This window comes from Elephas maximus, chromosome 21, assembly GCF_024166365.1.
Source record: "Elephas maximus indicus isolate mEleMax1 chromosome 21, mEleMax1 primary haplotype, whole genome shotgun sequence".
In the NCBI taxonomy this organism is placed as follows: Eukaryota; Metazoa; Chordata; class Mammalia; order Proboscidea; family Elephantidae; genus Elephas; species Elephas maximus.
Window position 1 is genome coordinate 7708642 of NC_064839.1, and position 19370 is coordinate 7728011.

Sequence of the window (19370 nt, forward strand, 5' to 3'; positions counted from 1 at the left end):
CAACGTGTCAACACTCCCCTCCTCAACCTTGGGTTCCCCACTGCCATTCGTCCAGCTTTCCCGTCCCCTCCTGCCTTCTCGCCCTTGCCCCTGGGCTGATGTGCCCGTTTAGTCTGTTTTATGGGCCTGTCTAATCTTTGGCTGAAGGGTGAACCTCAGGAGTGACTTTGGTACTGAGTTAAAAGGGTGTCCAGAGGCCATACTCTTGTGGTTACTCCACTCTGTCAGACCAGTAAGTCTGGTGTTTTTTTGTTGAGTTAGAATTTTCTACATTTTTCTCCAGCTCTGTCCAGGACCCTCTATTGTGATCCCTGTCAGAACAGTTGGTGGTGGTAACAGGGCACCATCTAGTTGTGCTGGACTCAGTCTGGTGGAGGCCATGGTACTTGTCGTCCATTAGTCGTCAGTATCATTTAAATCCCACTCATACACTCAGAAACCTTACTAAAGTCGTAGATTTATAAATATATATTTTAGGATCAATTACTTGAACAAGCTCTATTTATAGATAAGCAAAGTGGCTAAGGCTCTTGGCCTCTTACATAACGGTTCGCTGAAAGGTTCAAACAGAAACCAAACCATGACCCACTGGCACAGACTCGATTCCACTCTTAGGGCAGAGACGAGTGAAAACTTACACACCTTAAGCAGACAGTGTAAAGTTTCTTGATAACCAAGGCATGTACAGCGTTCTTCACTTTTAATTCTCGAGAGTTCTCAAAGCCTGTGCATGAGAAGCATGTGGAATGCTGGTTCAGTACAGATCCCAAGGCTTCACCCCTAGTCCTCTGTCAGTCTCTCGAGTTAATCTGTATTTTCAATAAAAACCCAGCTGATTGTGATACATCGAGTCTTTGGATATCAGTTTCAACAACAATGCTGGCTGGAGAAAAAAAGGTTTGCTGTTTACATTTTATGCAGCATCCAGGTTTTCTCAGGAGGATCCTTTAAAAAGAAAAGGCATGCTTAACGCAACAAGGCACGGAAGATGCGTCGGTGCTACTGTGGCCAAGACTCCTCATGAATACAGAGAACCCCAACTTCTTAAGAAAAGGTTTTGTTCTTTGTTGCCACTCTGCTGGGTGGGACTAGGCACGTAAGTAACCGCAGTGCAGTCTGAGTGTGGGTTAGCTCCCTCTGGTTGCTGAAAATGAGCAAACAGTTGTGGCTTGTTTCTTCCTCCCTGCTAAGATGACTGAACAGAAACCAGACAATGACAGTAGTGACGCTAGTGGATGCGATGTGTTCAAACGTCCGGGTCTCTCCCCCAGCCGTGATCATCCCAGGTCTGCCTGTCCTCCCAGAATACGCAGAGTTCACCAGCACATCTGGGCACAGTAGCTTGGGCAGCTTGTGGACCCCTTCTCATTCAGGCAATCGGAAGTTACTATTACCCATGTATCCATTATGTATACATAATTAACACTGCATACTGGGGCATCCTGAAGTCCACTGCTGGCTGGAATGACAGACATGGCTAAACAGGTGTTACCTTAGGCTGCATTCTCCCTTACTCCTCAGAACGACACTGAGTTAGGTACTGTTACCTGCATTTTACAGATGAGAAAAACTAAAACACGAAAGCTTCACAGAGCTAGTAAGCAAAAGAGCCTGACTGCATAGTGAACCAGGAGGACAAAGCACGGCTGTCTCCCTGGGAAGTGGCATCGGCAAACCAGCAGCAGAAGGGAGGCCGTAGGAGCCAGGATTCCCAGGATGGATGGCAGCCTCCCTCTGGGGCTTGGACTCTTCTAGGGTTATAGCCATGAGAACCAGCATGCTTCTGTGACGTGTGTAACACATGCCACTTGGGCCGGTATAAATTATCCTGCTGTGAGTGTTACTTCTCCAGCTGAACCTAGACTGGGGACTGCAGACCTCGCCAATCAGAGGGTTTGCTTCATCCGAACACTTCATTTTCCGTAAAGATTAATAGCTGAGTATATTTTCATCCCTGCCCAGGTCCCTTTCTAAGCGATTGCTTTCAGGGGCCAATAAAGTCTACGGGTGACTCTGTTTAAGTAATGTTCTCTACGAATGGTTCTTGACTTTTACTGTGCATAAGAGTCACCTAGAGGACTTATTAGAATACAGATTTTTGGGCCGCACCTCCAGAATTTGATTTTGTAGGCCTGTGATGGGGCCTTAGAACGTACATCTCTAACGAGTTCTCAGGAGCCCTTGTGGCACAGTGGTTAAGAGCTATGGCTGCTAGAAGTTCAAAAGGCCTAGAAGTTCTAAATCCACCAGCCACTCCTTGGAAACTACTCAGCCCTACAGGTTCGCTATGAGTTGGAATCAACTCGACGGCAAAAGGTTTGATTTTTTTTTTTTTTTTAGCAAGTTCTCAAGGAGCCCTGGAGGCACAATGGTTAAGTGCTCGGCTGCCAACCAAAAGGTTAGCAGTTTGAACCCACCATCTGTCCTATAGGGTCACTATGAGGTGGAATCGACTTGATGGCACATAGGCCCTGGATGGTCCAAGCAGTTAATGCCCTTGGCTGCTTACGGAAAGGTTGCTGGTTTGAGTCTAGCCACAGGCACCTTGAAAGAGAGCCCTGGCAATCTCCTTTGGAAAAATCAGCCACTGAAAATCCTGTGGAGCACAGCTGTACTCTGACACACATGCAACCATGAGTCGGAATTGGCTTAGAGGCACCTGGGTAAAGTCTCAGGTGATACAGATGTTTCTGTTCTGGGGAACACTGACAACCACTGCTCTGTACCTTTTCATGGACAGCAATGATCCCATTAAAGTCACAAAAGAACTCCATTTTTCCACTTTATTAAATCAGCATCTAACATCTGTAATAATCACTAGCTACCACCTGAGTGAGGCTCATTACTATTGTGATTATGTCATAAATCAGAGATGTCTGCTTACCCCTACTGGTGTGAAGAGAAATCAACTCTGTCAGTGCCTTCTGACACGTCACAACTGAAAATTTCTGCAAGTTGAAATCTGGGCCTACAATTTGCTATTTAAGAGTCCAGGTCTGGTCTTGACAGCAAAGCCGCCATCAAAAGCTGCATTGAGAACTTCATCCAGGCAGCTGGCCATGACAAAACTTAAATCCTGTCGCACGTTGCCTGGGATTTCTTCGAGGTCTTTCTCGTTCCTCTGAGGGACAATGACCTGCTTGAGTCCTGCTCTGTGCGCTGCCAGCACTTTGTCTTTAATTCCACCCACCTGGACGGAGAGAAAAACTTTATTAAGGTTTACAATCTCTGCAGGCTGAGGAAGAAACCCTGACCCACCTTTCACTGAAGTTAACCACCGCTGTTTAAAAAAGTCCAGGTCATCTTTCATTCTGGTACAGCATGAGCTAGGAAAGCCACTAAAAAGGTTAATAAATAGTAACCTCAATTTTGTGTTTCAATTAGTGCTACAGTGAAATGCTAATTTGCTCACTAATGTTACTAATTTGTAATACTGAACCACAGTCCTTAACGGGCGAAGATTCTGCTACTGAGCTTTTGATAGGTAGGAGGGCCTTCACTTCTGCCAATTGTCTTTTCTTTACGTTGTTGAGGCTAACATATCCTATGCTACCTTGTCGACAGCTTGATTGTGAGAGGTCAATAAAAGCATTATTCTGACTGTAAGTACTGCTCCTACAGGGCAAAGCTGTATGCCAGGACTGTCTCCTTCTCTGACATTTAAAGCCATGACCCCTATGCCACTTAATGGAGAAGTGGGAAGTACTAGAGTCAAGTTCAAATGCATCTTTCAAAAACACATCACCAATTTAATCATGTATTTTGGTTTGCTTCATTCTTTGACAGGGCTCTCCCTATAGCTTTCTATTTCTCTTAAAGCTTGTTTTTTTTTTTAAAGATTAAGAAAACATACCCTAAAACTCTAGCCTCTGTGGTAGTTTTAAAATATGTCCACAAGTTCTCCTTCCAAAAGGCAGAATCTAATTCCCCTTTCTCTGAATGTGGGCCAGCGGTGGCAACTCAGAAGAAACAGTGTGGGGAAGTGATGCTATCAGACTCTAAGACTAAGGTCACATAAGACGACAGCTTCTGCCTGGATCTCTCTCTTGGATCGCCTGCCCTGGAGGCAGCCAGCTGTCAAGTCTGAGGTCACTTAAACAGTCTATGGAGAAGCCCATGAGATGAGAATCTGGGAACTTGTGCCAACAACCAGGACAACCTGCCAGTCATGTGAGTGAGCCACCTGGGAAGCAGGTCCCACAGCCTCAGTCAACCTCAGGATGACTTAACATCTGCTGGCATCTTGACGCCAAGATGAGACCCCAAGCCAGAAGCACCCAACTAAAGGTCTCCTGAATTCATGCCACAGAAACTGAGGGTGACCAGCACTTGTCACCGTTCTGGGCTAACGTGTTATGCAGTGGTTGACAGTGCACAGGGCTCTTAACCTTACCACCCAGTGTGTGCGGCCCTCTCAGAGCCCCCAGACGCCTCCCCCACCTGGATGAGCTGCTCTCCAGGCCTCACCGCACGGCGGCCACCCAAGCCCATAGCCATCCTCTCTCAAGGTTTCTTCCATGCACGTTTTCCGAATACCTCCCTCAGAAAGTGTGTAGGATAAACTGATTCCCTGCATGGAGAAAATGCAGTTTTGCTTTCACACTTGGCAGTAAAGCTGTACACACAAGAACAGGTTTAAAATAATCTTCCCTCAGTGTTTTCAATGTACGTCTCATCCCAGGTCACTGAAGAGAAAGGTTTATTCTCGGTGATGTGAAAACACACGAGGCGGCAATCTTTCTCCTCGTTGGTGCAGGCCTTTTCAACCTGGAGATACCTTAAATCCTGGAAATGTTCTTTGACAATTTGTTCTGTTTCATTTTCTGTTCTCTAAAACTTCAGGTAATTAGATGCTGGATTTGCCAGATTGTTCTTTTCTGTTGCGCATTTTTTTCTTGCTAGTTGTTTCACCATTTCTAAAATCACAGCTTTAAATCCAAGAGCTTTGTTCTCATTGCTGTTCTTCAGTCATGCCTTTTCCAGGGTGAGGAGGTCTCTAAAGTGCTGCTGTTTTTCTTCATATCTCTGGTACTAGTTTAAAACTGAAGACGTACTCAAAGCTGACGTGGCTTTCCCTTGCTGGGGTAGGGGAAGCCTTTACAGGGTTGTTACCTGCTCTAAGAGCGGAGGACTATGTGGAAGGCCCATTTGTTCTATACAGATTTTCAGTGAAACCCCCTCAAACATTCTCCACTTCAAAGCTTCTACACGTACCATTCAGTGACACCGATCACGGTCTTCATGCTGGACCCTTTTCTTCGCTGCCTTTTTCCTAATTATTCCACCACCATCACAGAGTCAGTCCCTGATTTTCCATTTCACATCTCATTCCTGATTGCGTCTGTACCTTCTGGCTCTTTCCCCAGATCTCTGCTGCGAAACTGTCTCTACCTCGAATTCTGCTTCATCAGCCAGAACACCTTCGTCTTCCAGACATATGTTGAGCTGTCGGCTGATGACCCCACTTACCTTTGCCAGTGCTGGCATTTATTTCCTGCTCAGTCTGCAATCCTGAAGCAGGAAACTGAAGTAAGAGTTCACGGTCAACAAAGCACTCGCTCATTTCCTCCTCCCACCAGCACAGCAGTAGGACCCAGGCAGGGCAGGTCGCCCCCGGGCTACAAACCAGGGCCATTCCCGACTATGCCTTTAAATCCCGTTTGTAGGTAAGCTGGAACAGGTGTGTGTGGTTCTTATCTCGCCTATGTTTACTGCAAGAAAAGGCCGGAGACCCCTTCAGTGCCTTAAAAGCTGCAGGTGCAGCGAGTGAAGGTGACTGTGATGAAGAGTTTGTTGCAGGCAGGGGTTGGTTCTGATCATTTTAAAGTGAGGCGAATGATCATTAACATTAAAGGGCAAGGAGCAGTTGTCTGTACATTCCTAAGTTGGATGTTTGTAGCTGGGGACTTACTGTATTGTCATGTGAAATGTAACAGCTCCTGGGGTAAGGGGAAGAAGAGAGATTGGCCACTTCTTTGGGGCAGAGATTTCCAAATATAGCACAGAGTTTAGAATATAGCTGACTTCATGGCTGAATTAAATTTAAAAAACTGGGGAACTGAGAGCACTTTTAATGATCTTAATGGACATTTCTATGACCTACTTTCACCATTACTTCATAAAATAAGGACTTTCTCAGAATAAAGAACATTCCTTATTTTTCTCATTCTGCCCTGAACCTGCCAAAACTGTTGCAGACTGGAATTGGTAACTAGTGACTTAAAAGTCTAAATACACTCTCTGGTTCCGCACATTTTGACACAGTGTCTTTGTAAATAGTTTAGGATTATGAACTGTAGCCCCGAGGCCCCACGTGAACAGATCTCTTCTATAGCACTGAGGCACGGTCAATCTTCATTACAGTTTCCATTCTGTACTAGTGGTTTTCCTATAAATCTATGACTACAGTGATCTCAGTTTTCTATAGGACAGGTCTCAAAGGAACGTCCAGAGGTAAGAATTAGGCTTCACATTTAAAAGCAGCTAGTACTCTATTTTACAAATAGGATATAAATTGTTTAATGACTTGTTAATTAGGAAAAGGCCTTGAGTCTTCATCTGAACAGTTGGTACTTTTGATGATGAGACAAATAACATTTTTTTCCCTTAGCAAGTCTTGTTAGTGGAAGCAGGGCTTGAACTGGTTTGTTCCAGTTCAAACCCCTGCTGAGAATTTGCATTTCCGCCCCAGATACATGGACCAGAATCTACAGCTTAACCAGATCCTCAGGTGATTACTGCTGCTCTCCTAGCAGGTCTAACTGGTCCCTAACCAGCAGCATTCCCATCACCTGGGAGCTTGTTAGAAACGCAAATTCTCAGCAGGGGTTCAAACTGGTTGGAAGCCCGGAGTAGAAGGGAAAAATATGGGAAGTTTTTCTTGTATTTGATTAAGATCTTAAAATAGGAATTAGTACCGACAGAAAAATTCAACATGCATTTAAAAGGTATTCACAGAGGAAGGGATTAATTTAAATTTAAAAGTACATGTAAATAGGCTCCTTCATACTTACTGGAAGAACAAGGCCTCTGAGTGTAATTTCTCCAGTCATGGCTACATCTGAACGTACCAGCCGCCCACTAAAAAGTGAGGCAAGACAGGTTACTATGGTAACTCCAGCAGATGGTCCATCTTTTGTGACAGCTCCAGCTGGGAAGTGCAGATGGATGTCTGTGTTGTCAAGAAGATCAAAACTTCCAGAAGCTTAAAAAGGAAAAGAGGATTTTAATGTAGAAAAATCAAACCTGCTTTCTTTTACTCCTAAAAAAGAAAATCGAAGTGATAAAAATGAGTATGTTGGTAGATATGTAAGTATGCACAGATATGTACAGGAAGGCACACAAGAACACTGGGACACATATGTAGACATATCTATGAGTGCTGCATATATTATCAGGTGTGAAATACATCACACGAGGCACAACCAAACACGGGATAGGTCTACTGCTTTGAGGGCTGAGGACCATAGTCTCATGGGCAATGCTGTCAACTGGCATAAAACAGTCCATAAAGACAATGTTCTACATCCTAGTTTGGTGAGTAGCCTCTGGGGTCTTAAAAGCTTGTGAGCAGACATCTAAGATACAACTATTGGTCTCTCCTTGCCTGGAGCTAAAGAAGGAAATCAAAGACTTGAAGAAGAAACTGGTCTACAGGACTAATAGTCCAAACAAACAATGACATCACCTACCTTGAGACCAGAAAAACTAGATGGTACCCAGCTACCACTACTGACCATCTGGCCAGGGACTCAATAAATGGTCCCAGATAGAATGGGAGAAAAATGTAGAACAAAACTCAAATTCCTAAAAAAAGGCCAGTAGAGACTAGATGAACCCCTGAGACTATCACCCTGAGATAGTCTTTAAATTTGGAACTCAAACTACTCCCAGAAGTCACCTTTTGGCCAAATGAAAGACTGGCCCATAAAATAAATAGTATCACCCGGGAGTACTGTGCTCCTCAAAATAATCGTCCGCATGAAACCAAATGGTAAACATTTACCCTAGACCAAAGACGAGAAGGCAAGGGGGGATGGGGAAGCTAGATTAATGGAAATAGAACCACCAAAATGGAAATAACAAGAATGCTGATATATTGTGAAGAATGTAACCAACGTCATGGAACAATATGTACAGAAGTTGTTAAACAAAAACCTAATTGCCTGTGTAAACTTTCACCAAAAACACAATAAAATATTAAAAAATGAGTATGTTGGGTAAATGAACCCTTTAAAATATTAATGGATAGTACAATTAGAGTAGGGGTCTAGAAGAACAGTTTCACTTTATTCTAAGCAGGATTAAAACAAAACCCTTCTGAATTTGTTTCTAGTTAAGGCATTCGCCAAACAGTCCTCAAATGGTAAACAGAATTTCCACAAGGGTTCAAAAATTAAAGTGTTTTAGTGAATGGCGTAACTGATAATTTAAAGCCCATCTTAACCTTTGTCAGAGAATTGTGAAATGCCTCCTGGATCATGACTCAAAGGTCTTCTTCCCTCTCACAGCTGTGTCCCACCTGTGGCCAGGCCACTTACCGTTAGTCAGATGGTATTTCTTTGCATTGCTGCGGAGCCAGCTAATGGCGAGATGGGCAGACTCTTTCATGACATCCCCGAGTTGGCCAGTCAGAGTTAACTGACCTTCGCCATCCATTCGGCTTGCCTCCACAAACATGATTTCCCCACCTAAGGGAGTCCAAGCCAAACCTATGGCCACTCCTGGTTGACTCAAACGCTCAGATACCTTGAAAGAAAGAAGAAAAATGATCACAGTTGGGTCAACAAGTACGGGATTATTTTCAGGCTGATTTAACACGCTACCTGCAGGAGTCTCTGCTCTTTCCATGGAGGGCTTAGGCTACACCTCAAAGTACTTATTTCCTAACAGGACTCTGAGTCACACTCATCACTTACTCTCTGGCTTTCTGCCAGAAGAAAAACCTTCCTCTATGGCATTAAAGCAATTTTACTTTAAACTAGTATGGATAACTTATATTTTAAAGAGATATAGTTACAAATGCCTTAATTTTCAAGAACAAACCCAATTTTTAAAAACCTATTTAAGTAACTGTATTTCCCACTGCTGTTGAGTAGATTCCAACTCATAGCGACCTTATAGGACAGAGTTGAGCTGCCCCATAGGATTTCCAAGGAGCAGCTGGTGCATTCAAATTGCCAACCTTTTGGTTAGCAGCTGTGCTCTTAACCACTGTGCCATCAGGGTGCCGAAATATCTGTATAAGGCTACATATTTATATATTCTCCAGAACCTAACTTCCTTTTCAGTAATCGTGAATTTGTTTCAGGAATTATAAACCCTCTTACTAACACAGATTTAAGAAGTGTTAAATCTAGAGGCCAAGTGCGAAGGCATGTATTACAAACCCTTGATTTTACTTCTCTGCCATTTATCTTTCTCTGTGTTGCTGCAGAGACACTAGAAAATACTAGTCTATGGTAACCTAGATTTCCCGTGTGAGAGGAGGCCCACTGTGCTGCCTCAGTGCCATTGACTGGACATGTTACTCACCCAAGATTATGAACCTAAGTCATGACCCTTACAGGTTAACACAGCCAAGATATAAAAACCAACCTGTTCCCATCGAGTCGATTCCAACTTATAATGACCCTATAGGACAGAGCAGAACTGCCCCATAAGGTTTCCAAGGAGTGGCTAGTGGATTTGAACTGCAGGCCTTCTGGTTAGCAGCTGAGCACTTAACCACTGCGCCAGCAGAAAACAAACAAAAAAACCCCAAACCTGTTGCTGTAGAGTCGATTCTGACTCATAGTGACCCTATAGGACAGGGTAGAATTGCCCCATACGGTTTACCAAGGAGCACCTGGTAGATTTGAACTGCCGGCCTTTTGGTTAGCAGTTGTAGCTCTTAACCACTGCGCCACCAGGGTTTCCAAACAGAACCTAAAAAACCAAACCCAGTGCCGTCGAGTCGATTCTGACTCATAGGACAGAGAAGAACTACCCCATAGTTTCCAAGGAGTGCCTGGTGGATTCAAACTGCCAACCTTTTGGTTAGCAGCTGTAGCACTTAACCACTACACCACCAGGGTTTCCTTCCAAACAGAAGTACTTGGTAAATAGTTAACTGCAAGGATGGAGAGTGTTGCTAAGCACGAGTGACCAAACCCAAAGCATCTAGGCTCACAATCACTTTATTCAGACGTGAGAGTAAGTGTTCTAATATAACCTGAAGATGGGATCAGTGACAAATCTGTGCAGTTTCACATCAACATACCTAAATGGGAGAGGCGGAAGGCACGGATAACAAGCAAACCTGCGATCTCTGATCAAGGCTAACAGTGGCTCTCTAAGAGTGAAGAACGTTAGTTCTTAGACTTGGGAGTCATATTTTTCACAGTCATGTGTTCCGAATGTAACAATCGAGCCCCGTTCCCATGTATTTCTGCCTCAGAAGTGATGGAAAAGGAAGTAAATATGAATTTAAAGGATAAGATACAAACTCCTCTCCTGCCCTCTAATGCAGGCAGTTTTCCAGCCATCTTAACCCCTGTACAGAGCATGATCTGTATTTTGAAGGATTCCTTAATAAGTGACTCAACACAATTTGAAAACTATGTTTATTCACCAGGACTTTTCTATCAACTTCTCTTTTCATTACTGGTTTGTGGAATCATCAATTGTATCAGCCGAGACAGGCCTAGATGTGAAGCTCAGAGTGGTTTTCCCACTAGATGTTAAAAGTGGAACATGGGTATTGAGGTCATTTTTTGTCACTCACACTATTCTTACACTCCAATATTTTAAGGAAATACCTCTTTTAAACTTAGGCTAAGATCTTTTTGATATAAGTACTCGAGAATGTTTCATAAGATTTTGAGCAAATTAATCTCGAAGTAAAAATACACATTCAGTGGGCACTGGTCAGAGAGCTGGCAACCATCTTCTCCGAGTCGGTGTGCCAGACAACAAACCATCTTCTCCGAGTCGGTGTGCCAGACAACAAACCATCTTCTCCGAGTCGGTGTGCCAGACAACAAACCATCGTCTCCGAGTCGGTGTGCCAGACAACAAACCATCTTCTCCGAGTCGGTGTGCCAGACAACAAACCATCTTCTCAGGCAGCGTGCTAGACAACAAACCATCTTCTCAGGCAGCGTGCTAGACAACAAACCATCTTCTCAGGCAGCGTGCTAGACAACAAACCATCTTCTCAGGCAGCGTGCTAGACAACAAACCATCTTCTCAGGCAGCGTGCCAGACAACAAACCATCTTCTCCGAGTCGGTGTGCCAGACAACAAACCATCTTCTCCGAGTCGGTGTGCCAGACAACAAACCATCTTCTCAGGCAGCGTGCTAGACAACAAACCATCTTCTCAGGCAGCGTGCCAGACAACAAACCATCTTCTCAGGCAGCGTGCCAGACAACAAACCATCTTCTCAGGCAGCGTGCCAGACAACAAACCATCTTCTCAGGCAGCGTGCCAGACAACAAACCATCTTCTCAGGCAGCGTGCTAGACAACAAACCATCTTCTCAGGCAGCGTGCTAGACAACAAACCATCTTCTCAGGCAGCGTGCCAGACAACAAACCATCTTCTCCGAGTCGGTGTGCCAGACAACAAACCATCTTCTCAGGCAGCGTGCTAGACAACAAACCATCTTCTCAGGCAGCGTGCTAGACAACAAACCATCTTCTCAGGCAGCGTGCCAGACAACAAACCATCTTCTCCGAGTCGGTGTGCCAGACAACAAACCATCTTCTCAGGCAGCGTGCCAGACAACAAACCATCTTCTCCGAGTCGGTGTGCCAGACAACAAACCATCTTCTCAGGCAGCGTGCCAGACAACAAACCATCTTCTCCGAGTCGGTGTGCCAGACAACAAACCATCTTCTCAGGCAGCGTGCCAGACAACAAACCATCTTCTCCGAGTCGGTGTGCCAGACAACAAACCATCTTCTCAGGCAGCGTGCCAGACAACAAACCATCTTCTCCGAGTCGGTGTGCCAGACAACAAACCATCTTCTCCGAGTCGGTGTGCCAGACAACAAACCATCTTCTCAGGCAGCGTGCCAGACAACAAACCATCTTCTCAGGCAGCGTGCCAGACGACAAACCATCTTCTCAGGCAGCGTGCCAGACGACAAACCATCTTCTCAGGCAGCGTGCCAGACGACAAACCATCTTCTCAGGCAGCGTGCCAGACGACAAACCATCTTCTCAGGCAGCGTGCCAGACGACAAACCATCTTCTCAGGCAGCGTGCCAGACGACAAACCATCTTCTCAGGCAGCGTGCCAGACGACAAACCATCTTCTCAGGCAGCGTGCCAGACGACAAACCATCTTCTCAGGCAGCGTGCCAGACGACAAACCATCTTCTCAGGCAGCGTGCCAGACGACAAACCATCTTCTCAGGCAGCGTGCCAGACGACAAACCATCTTCTCAGGCAGCGTGCCAGACGACAAACCATCTTCTCAGGCAGCGTGCCAGACGACAAACCATCTTCTCAGGCAGCGTGCCAGACAACAAACCATCTTCTCAGGCAGCGTGCCAGACAACAAACCATCTTCTCAGGCAGCGTGCCAGACAACAAACCATCTTCTCAGGCAGCGTGCCAGACAACAAACCATCTTCTCAGGCAGCGTGCCAGACAACAAACCATCTTCTCAGGCAGCGTGCCAGACAACAAACCATCTTCTCAGGCAGCGTGCCAGACAACAAACCATCTTCTCAGGCAGCGTGCCAGACAACAAACCATCTTCTCAGGCAGCGTGCCAGACAACAAACCATCTTCTCAGGCAGCGTGCCAGACAACAAACCATCTTCTCAGGCAGCGTGCTAGACAACAAACCATCTTCTCAGGCAGCGTGCCAGACAACAAACCATCTTCCAGAGTTGATGCTACACAACAAATGGCAGTGCGTATGTTCATGGGGGACAGGGAAAGCATTGTTAGAATGAGCTGTGTGACCTTGGATCTGTCACTGAATCTCACTTGGCTTCAACTTCCTTATCTGTTAAATAAATGGTTCAGAGAAATGATCAATTTCTTCTGTCGTAATTTTAACGATCGTGTAAATATGTAGACTGAGGAAAATTTTAAAACACTTGAGGAAGAACGTAATTAATAACACAATATGTATTATAACCTATGGCTGCATTTTTAATATGTACTTGAATGCTTCAGTGTTTAAGATGTAACTGCACGTTCAATCATTGCCAGTTTCATACTGGCCTTCCTTCTTAACAAAAGTGGTATTTGTGACCCTTTCCAGCCTAGGCCAACATTTACGGTTTTATTACTTTGTTATTTACTACTGCAAACTCATCGAGGGACCAAGAGTTTTACATTCACTCAAGAGTTCTTTACCAGTTGTCCTGAGCCAGGCTCTACTGCACATCTTAGGTATGTAAAAATGAGTATCTCTGGGAACTGACAGACACAGCAGTACCTCAGACAGAGGGGCGATTTTACTCCAGCACGGGGAGTGCAAAAACAAGGTCTCTACAAAGTGCTTTATCCGCAGGAGCCCTGACGAGGCAAGGGCCTGTCTGCTGAGCTGGCACGTGTGTCCTAGAAGCTAAATGCAAGTAGAGTCTTAACACATGACGAGAGTTTGCTGGGCAGAGAAGGGCCAGGAGGCCATGGTAACAGAGGGGCCAGTGGGTGCCATGGAATGGAGGCATGACTAATTGCGCAGGCCTTCTTTCCAGGGACAAGCACAGGACCAGGCTAAAACCTGAGCTTGTTGGATTGCTGTGGGACGTACCCAGGGTTTTTCTGCACTGATGTTTAGGCCATGAATGGGTTTCTTTGATAGCTCATACAGCATTTCTCACGCTCCTGCCGGGGTGTCACCTAAGCAGCTATCCATCCGCCAACCGCTTTATAGTCTTTGTACTAAGACCCTAAGCCCTTGAATTCACGAATATTTTATTTTTCTAAGTTGCAGGTTTGTTTCGGTAGCATTCAGAAAAGAGAAGGTCACATTCTGTTTCCCTTGGAGAGGTGCTGGGGTCTACCACTGCCATCTCTGAAATAGGTCCTGCCTGGCCTGGCACTCGTGCTGCTGAGAACCAGCTAATTCATGATGGGGTATTGGGCCAGACGGGGTGCGCGGCATCAGCACCATCTTACACAGGGGGTGTGTGGCACGAAGCCAGGCTTGGCACAGCGTGTTTGAACGGAGCAGGATGGAGAGGTAATTTACTACCATGACTCTTTTGAGCATTTAGTGTTTATACTCGTTGCCCATTTCCAGTGCCTGATTCTGTCTGCTTGAAAGGCCAGCAGAATGATGGGACCTCCCGGAATTCACCTTTAGACACATTCTACTCAGGATGGTTTCTAAAATCTGCATCTTTCAGTAAGGGCTTTTCATTCACCACCGTCAGCAGCCAATACTGGCACTTTAATATGAGATTGGAAGACTCTGAAAACATGAATGGAGCCAGAGGTAATCAAATGACACAGTCTTGGGGTTTAGCGGCTGCAGAGCATATAGACACTTACCAAAAAACCCACTGCTGTTGAGTCAATTCCAGCTCACAGCAACCTGTAGGACAGAGGAGAACTTCCCCACAGGATTTCCAAAGAATGCCTGGTGGACTCAAACTGCCGACCTTTTAGTTAGCAGACGAACTCTTAGCCACTACACTAGCAGGGTTTTCACAGACACGGCTGGGATAAATAGGGACTCGTTTGTTTTTGTTTGGGCCAACTGCAAGATTGGCCAGCTAGGATATGTATCCAATAACGTGGGGGATTTTCCTGGCTTCACTAGGATGAAATGAATATTATGATTTTCATTTCTCCCCAAATATGTGTTCATATAATCAATAAAAATAAAATATCTGCAACTGAGTGTGCTTTTATTAATGCCAATCCCCGAATTGTTTGACCAAATCAACTAACATTAAGAGCTGTGATTTGATTCCCGCATCCTCCCTAATCCTCCACACCCCAGCCGGGTCCTGGCCCGTGTTTCCGAGGAGGTGTTTTCTGAGCTAAGTGGGCTGTGTGACAGCGAGCGTGGGTGAGCAACGTCTCCTCTTGGCCACCTCTGCCCTGCAGCCACGCCCACTCCTCGCCCCACACAGCAGGAGGGACATTTCTGTCTTTTTCTTTAAAGATGAGCTTAGCTGACCTGGTTTTCTTTAGGAAACTTGACTGTTTTTGAAAAGGTGACCTACGGTACTGCTCCTATTGTAGACTTTAGAGCCCATTTCTCACCTTTCTTCCTCGCTGCCAGGCTACTGAATCAGTAACATTTTTCAGTACTAATATATTTTTGTAGAATCATCTTCAAGAAAAGTTAAGGACAGGAAGGGGTGGTGTGAAGTTATGGAGTGTAGGTAAAAAACAAGGGTTACAAAACCGACGGGGAGTTTTCTGGTGGTTGGGGACAGGTCTTTTTGTTTCTAGAGAGTGGGGCGGGTACAGGAACTAGACTGTTCATTTTTTAGTAAGTGCCAGGCACTATGGTAGGTGCTTCATGTGCACTAACTCATCAAATTCTAAGAACTAAGAAGATACATATAATTATCCTCATGTATCAGAGAACAGGAGCCCTGGTGGTGCAATGGTTAATCGCTCGGCTGCTAACAGAAAGGTCTGTGGTACCCACAAACCACAGAAGAAAGATGTGACAGTCTGCTTCCATAAAGATTACAGCCTTGGAAACCCTATGGGGCAGTCCCAGTCTGTCCCGTAGGGTTGTTATGAGTTGAGACTGACTTGGTGGCGAAGAGTTTGGTTTTTTGTTTTGGTATTAGAGGAAGATACCAAATGCAGGGAGGCTGGGTAAGTGGCTTATCATTTAGGGAGTAAGAGATCTCTCTGCTGCTATCTGTTCTTCTCCCTTCTACTTAACCCCTGCTTCTCGGAAACTTATGACAACTGGCTTTACCATCTTCATTCTAGCCTCACCATCTTCAACATTCAAAAAGACTCTTCTCCTTCCTTACCATCCAAACTCCTGCTGCCATTTTGGGTGTCTTCAACGAATACATGGATGCCCATCCACAACCTGGGTTCTCAGCTCTCTAAAACACCTCCTAAACTCAGCTACTGTCTTCCAAGTCCTCAATATCAACAGAAATGACACTACTTCTGAAACTGGAATTTTTAAATATCTTCTCTGACCATCACTTCACTATACTTGTAGCTCACTAGTACCCAAGACCATTGACTCTACCACTTTCTCATCACATGGCAGTTCTGTCCTAACTTTACTCCTCTCCTTGTGCAGAGAATATACCTTTGTTCTGTTACAATCTTTTCCTTGCAAATAACTCAACGTTCTCATCCCTTTCTTCATTATACCCTGCAAAGGATATCCTTTCCTCTCTCATAGGCCATGTCCTCCCCTTCTGCTCTGGATCCCACTCTACCTCACTTCCCCAGGTGTGTTCCTATTGTTACCACCTCTCTCTCCAGTCCTGTTCTCTCTCCTGGATTATTCTTCTCGGCCAACATGCTCCTATCTTAAAACATCCTTTCGCTGACCTCCACATTCACTTCTGGCTACCTCAGTTCTCTGCACTTGTTCACAGCCTAATTTCTGAAGAGAGTCAACGAAACTCTAGCTCTAGTTCCTCACTGCCCATTCTCTCTCCAGTGCACTCCAAAACCTACCATCCCCACCACTCTTTGTGACCCCACTCTTCCAAGGTCACCAAATCCATGCTGTTAAACCCAGTACACACTTTTCTGACCTCATCTCTCTTGCTCTCTCAACAAACAGCAAACACTGATACTCCTCCTTTCTTGAAGCATTCTCTTTGTTTTCATGGCAATACAATATCCTGATTGCTTTTTCCTTCTTAGCCCTCTGATGGCTCCTCTTCCTCCACATGGCCTCTAAATGCGGGTGTTCTTCAGCGCTTGCCCCTAAGCGACCTGCTCCTTTTCCCTGTACATTTTCCCCTAGGTGATCTCAACATTTCTGGGGCTTTAAATATTCTCTATTTTTTGATGACTCTGTAATTTATATCTCCATCTTGGCTCTCTCCTCTGAGCAACAGACCTGCATGTCCAACTACCTCCACTCAGATACTTCACAGATACCTCAAACTTAACATGTTCAATATGAAACTTTTAATTTTCTTGATAACACCACCTCCCCCTGCAAAAGGTCCCTCCCTCCACTAGTCTGTCCCATCTCAGTAAACGGCATGAACACCCAAGCACCCTGTCACTCTAGCCAGAAGCCTGTAACCCCCTTTTGATTACTGTTTCCTTCGCTCCCCATACGTAATCCATCAGCAAGTCCACCTCTACAATACATCCCAGATACACCTAGAGTGGTTATTCTCTCTCAGGACCACCCTGTTTGTTTTCTTTACAGCATCAATCTTAATTTGTAATTATCTATTTCCTTCTTCATCTTTTACTTTCAAGTGTGGAAAAGATGAACAATTCTTCCAAACTCTGGAACGCCAGCTCTTCCATTAGTGGCCACTAGTGATATCACCAATCTGCCTTTCAGATTTATACTGGCAAAAGCGTTCCCATGTAACAGCTCAGACACCACAAGGAAAAGAGAGTTTCTCCAATGACACCAAGCAAAGCAGTGTCAATAGCATTTCTCATTTCTGTTCTTCGGCTCTCGCTTTCCCAAAGCGCCAGGGACACCAGCACGCGTCCAAACATAACGGCAGAAATGGCTGGGAGAGAAGGCTATTGCGTAGCAACAGAAACATGCTGCAATCCTTTGTTTTTATTTGTTGTTGTAATTTAAATTCCCAAGGAACTGCTGGAATATACTTTTTCTGGGAAGCCTAGAGAACGGCCCATCTGCCATGCAGGAATTAGACCTGTCTACTTACATTCTCGCTCACAAAATCACTGAATTCTCTTGGAACAGGCTAGCAGATTTTGCTCACTTTCTCAACCAACAAAGCTTTGCTCCAGTTAAAAACTCCCATCTTAAAACTTCAAAATTTAAATCCACGATATCTTTAGAATTCAAATAACCAAAATAATGTCTCTGATTCTACTGTTCAAGACCAGATTTACACTGAAGAGCAAATGGGTTCTTTTTCTGTAACTGAGTTCCATAGAGGCTCATTACTGTAATGATCAGAGTCAAGGAGATACACCAGGTGAGTCTGAGGAAAACCATGTCCACTCAGAAGGGTTTCAAATGGTACATGGGGAGGTGATCCTCTGCATAGCTGAGCAGGTGTATCTTCTGAAAATCTATCTTTTTTCAGTAAGCTGACAAGAAGGAAGAGATGACAAATTTTATGAAGAAAAATGCTGAAGTCAGCTGTATAATACAAACTTTTTCTAGTAACTGACCTTTTTTTAATAAAAGCTCATTAAGCATTCTGTAAGATATTCATAATGCCCTCAGCAGTCACAGATTCAAACACCTATTTTCACCCAGTTGTCTCAACTCGGTCCTAGGTCTCAGGCCTTTACTGTAGGTAGTTATACTGTGAGGTACAGTTTGGGGAGGAAACCAAAAATAGGGCTAGAACTGTACACAATGTAGGTTTAACCCTAAAGGAACCCTTACCAAGGAAACAACAGATTCCTGAATGACGTGATCGGGGTCTGCACTGGCAGCAGTCTGAATGGACCGTCCTGAAGCTGTGCTTATGTTTTCAGATGTTTTGTACTATTGATTCCCCACCTCTTCCTCCACTGCCTCCTTCTCCCAGCTCATGTTAGGGCAAAGAAATCCTTAATTAAAGCACGTCCAATAGAAACACAGACATGCTGACGAGAAAAAAAGGAGAAAGTCAGAGACAGTGTTCTTAAAATAGAACTGGATGGTAGAGAATAAGCCCAGATTGGGTTTCTAAAAAAGGATATGGCCAGGGTCTCTAGCTGCCTGGAAGTGATAATATCACATGCAACACTAAAAAACAATACTATACAGAAAACAAGTTTCCAACATTAAGACAAAATTCAGTCTCCCAAAACATCCAACTCTACTTCTCCAATCTATTAAGCAACAGCCAGAGTAGACCAGTGAGCACTGACAAAGAAAGGAGAATGGTTACCTCCATTTCATACATCGGGGGCCCAAGGATATCTTTCAGAGCGTGAAAATCAATCAAAATTGGCATTTCAGGTGGTAGGGCAAAGTCAGTAGTGTCATCAAAAGATTTAGGCTTTGCATCTTCTAAGATGTGTTCTCTGCAACCTAAGAGAGAAAAATTTATTTAGAATAGAACTTTTAAGACCTCTGCAGGTTTCAAAATTAGCAGTAAATATAAAAAAGTGGATGGATTTCAATAGTACAGTCCCTTTTATGCATTCATTAAAGACACAGAAATTCATCTTGTATGTATGTAGAAGTTAGGCAGAAGAATTAGTCTTTTGATAACCCTTTAGGGTGGTATAATGCAATTATCTATTCATTTACT

At 44.5% G+C, this 19370-nt stretch overlaps 1 protein-coding gene across 1 annotated transcript in view; it reads right to left on the reverse strand.

Moving 5' to 3' along the window:
* Positions 1-453: 453 nt before the first annotated feature.
* Positions 454-19370, reverse strand: part of LONP2 (lon peptidase 2, peroxisomal) — a 114458-nt gene continuing 95541 nt past the window's right edge. Inside the window, exons 12-15 of the mRNA XM_049864927.1 lie at positions 19005-19147; positions 8541-8748; positions 7014-7204; positions 454-3190 (exon numbers count right to left, since the gene is read on the reverse strand). Coding sequence (XP_049720884.1) covers positions 2969-3190; positions 7014-7204; positions 8541-8748; positions 19005-19147 — 764 coding nt within the window. The 3' untranslated portion in view covers positions 454-2968. The remainder of the gene's footprint in view (positions 3191-7013; positions 7205-8540; positions 8749-19004; positions 19148-19370) is intronic.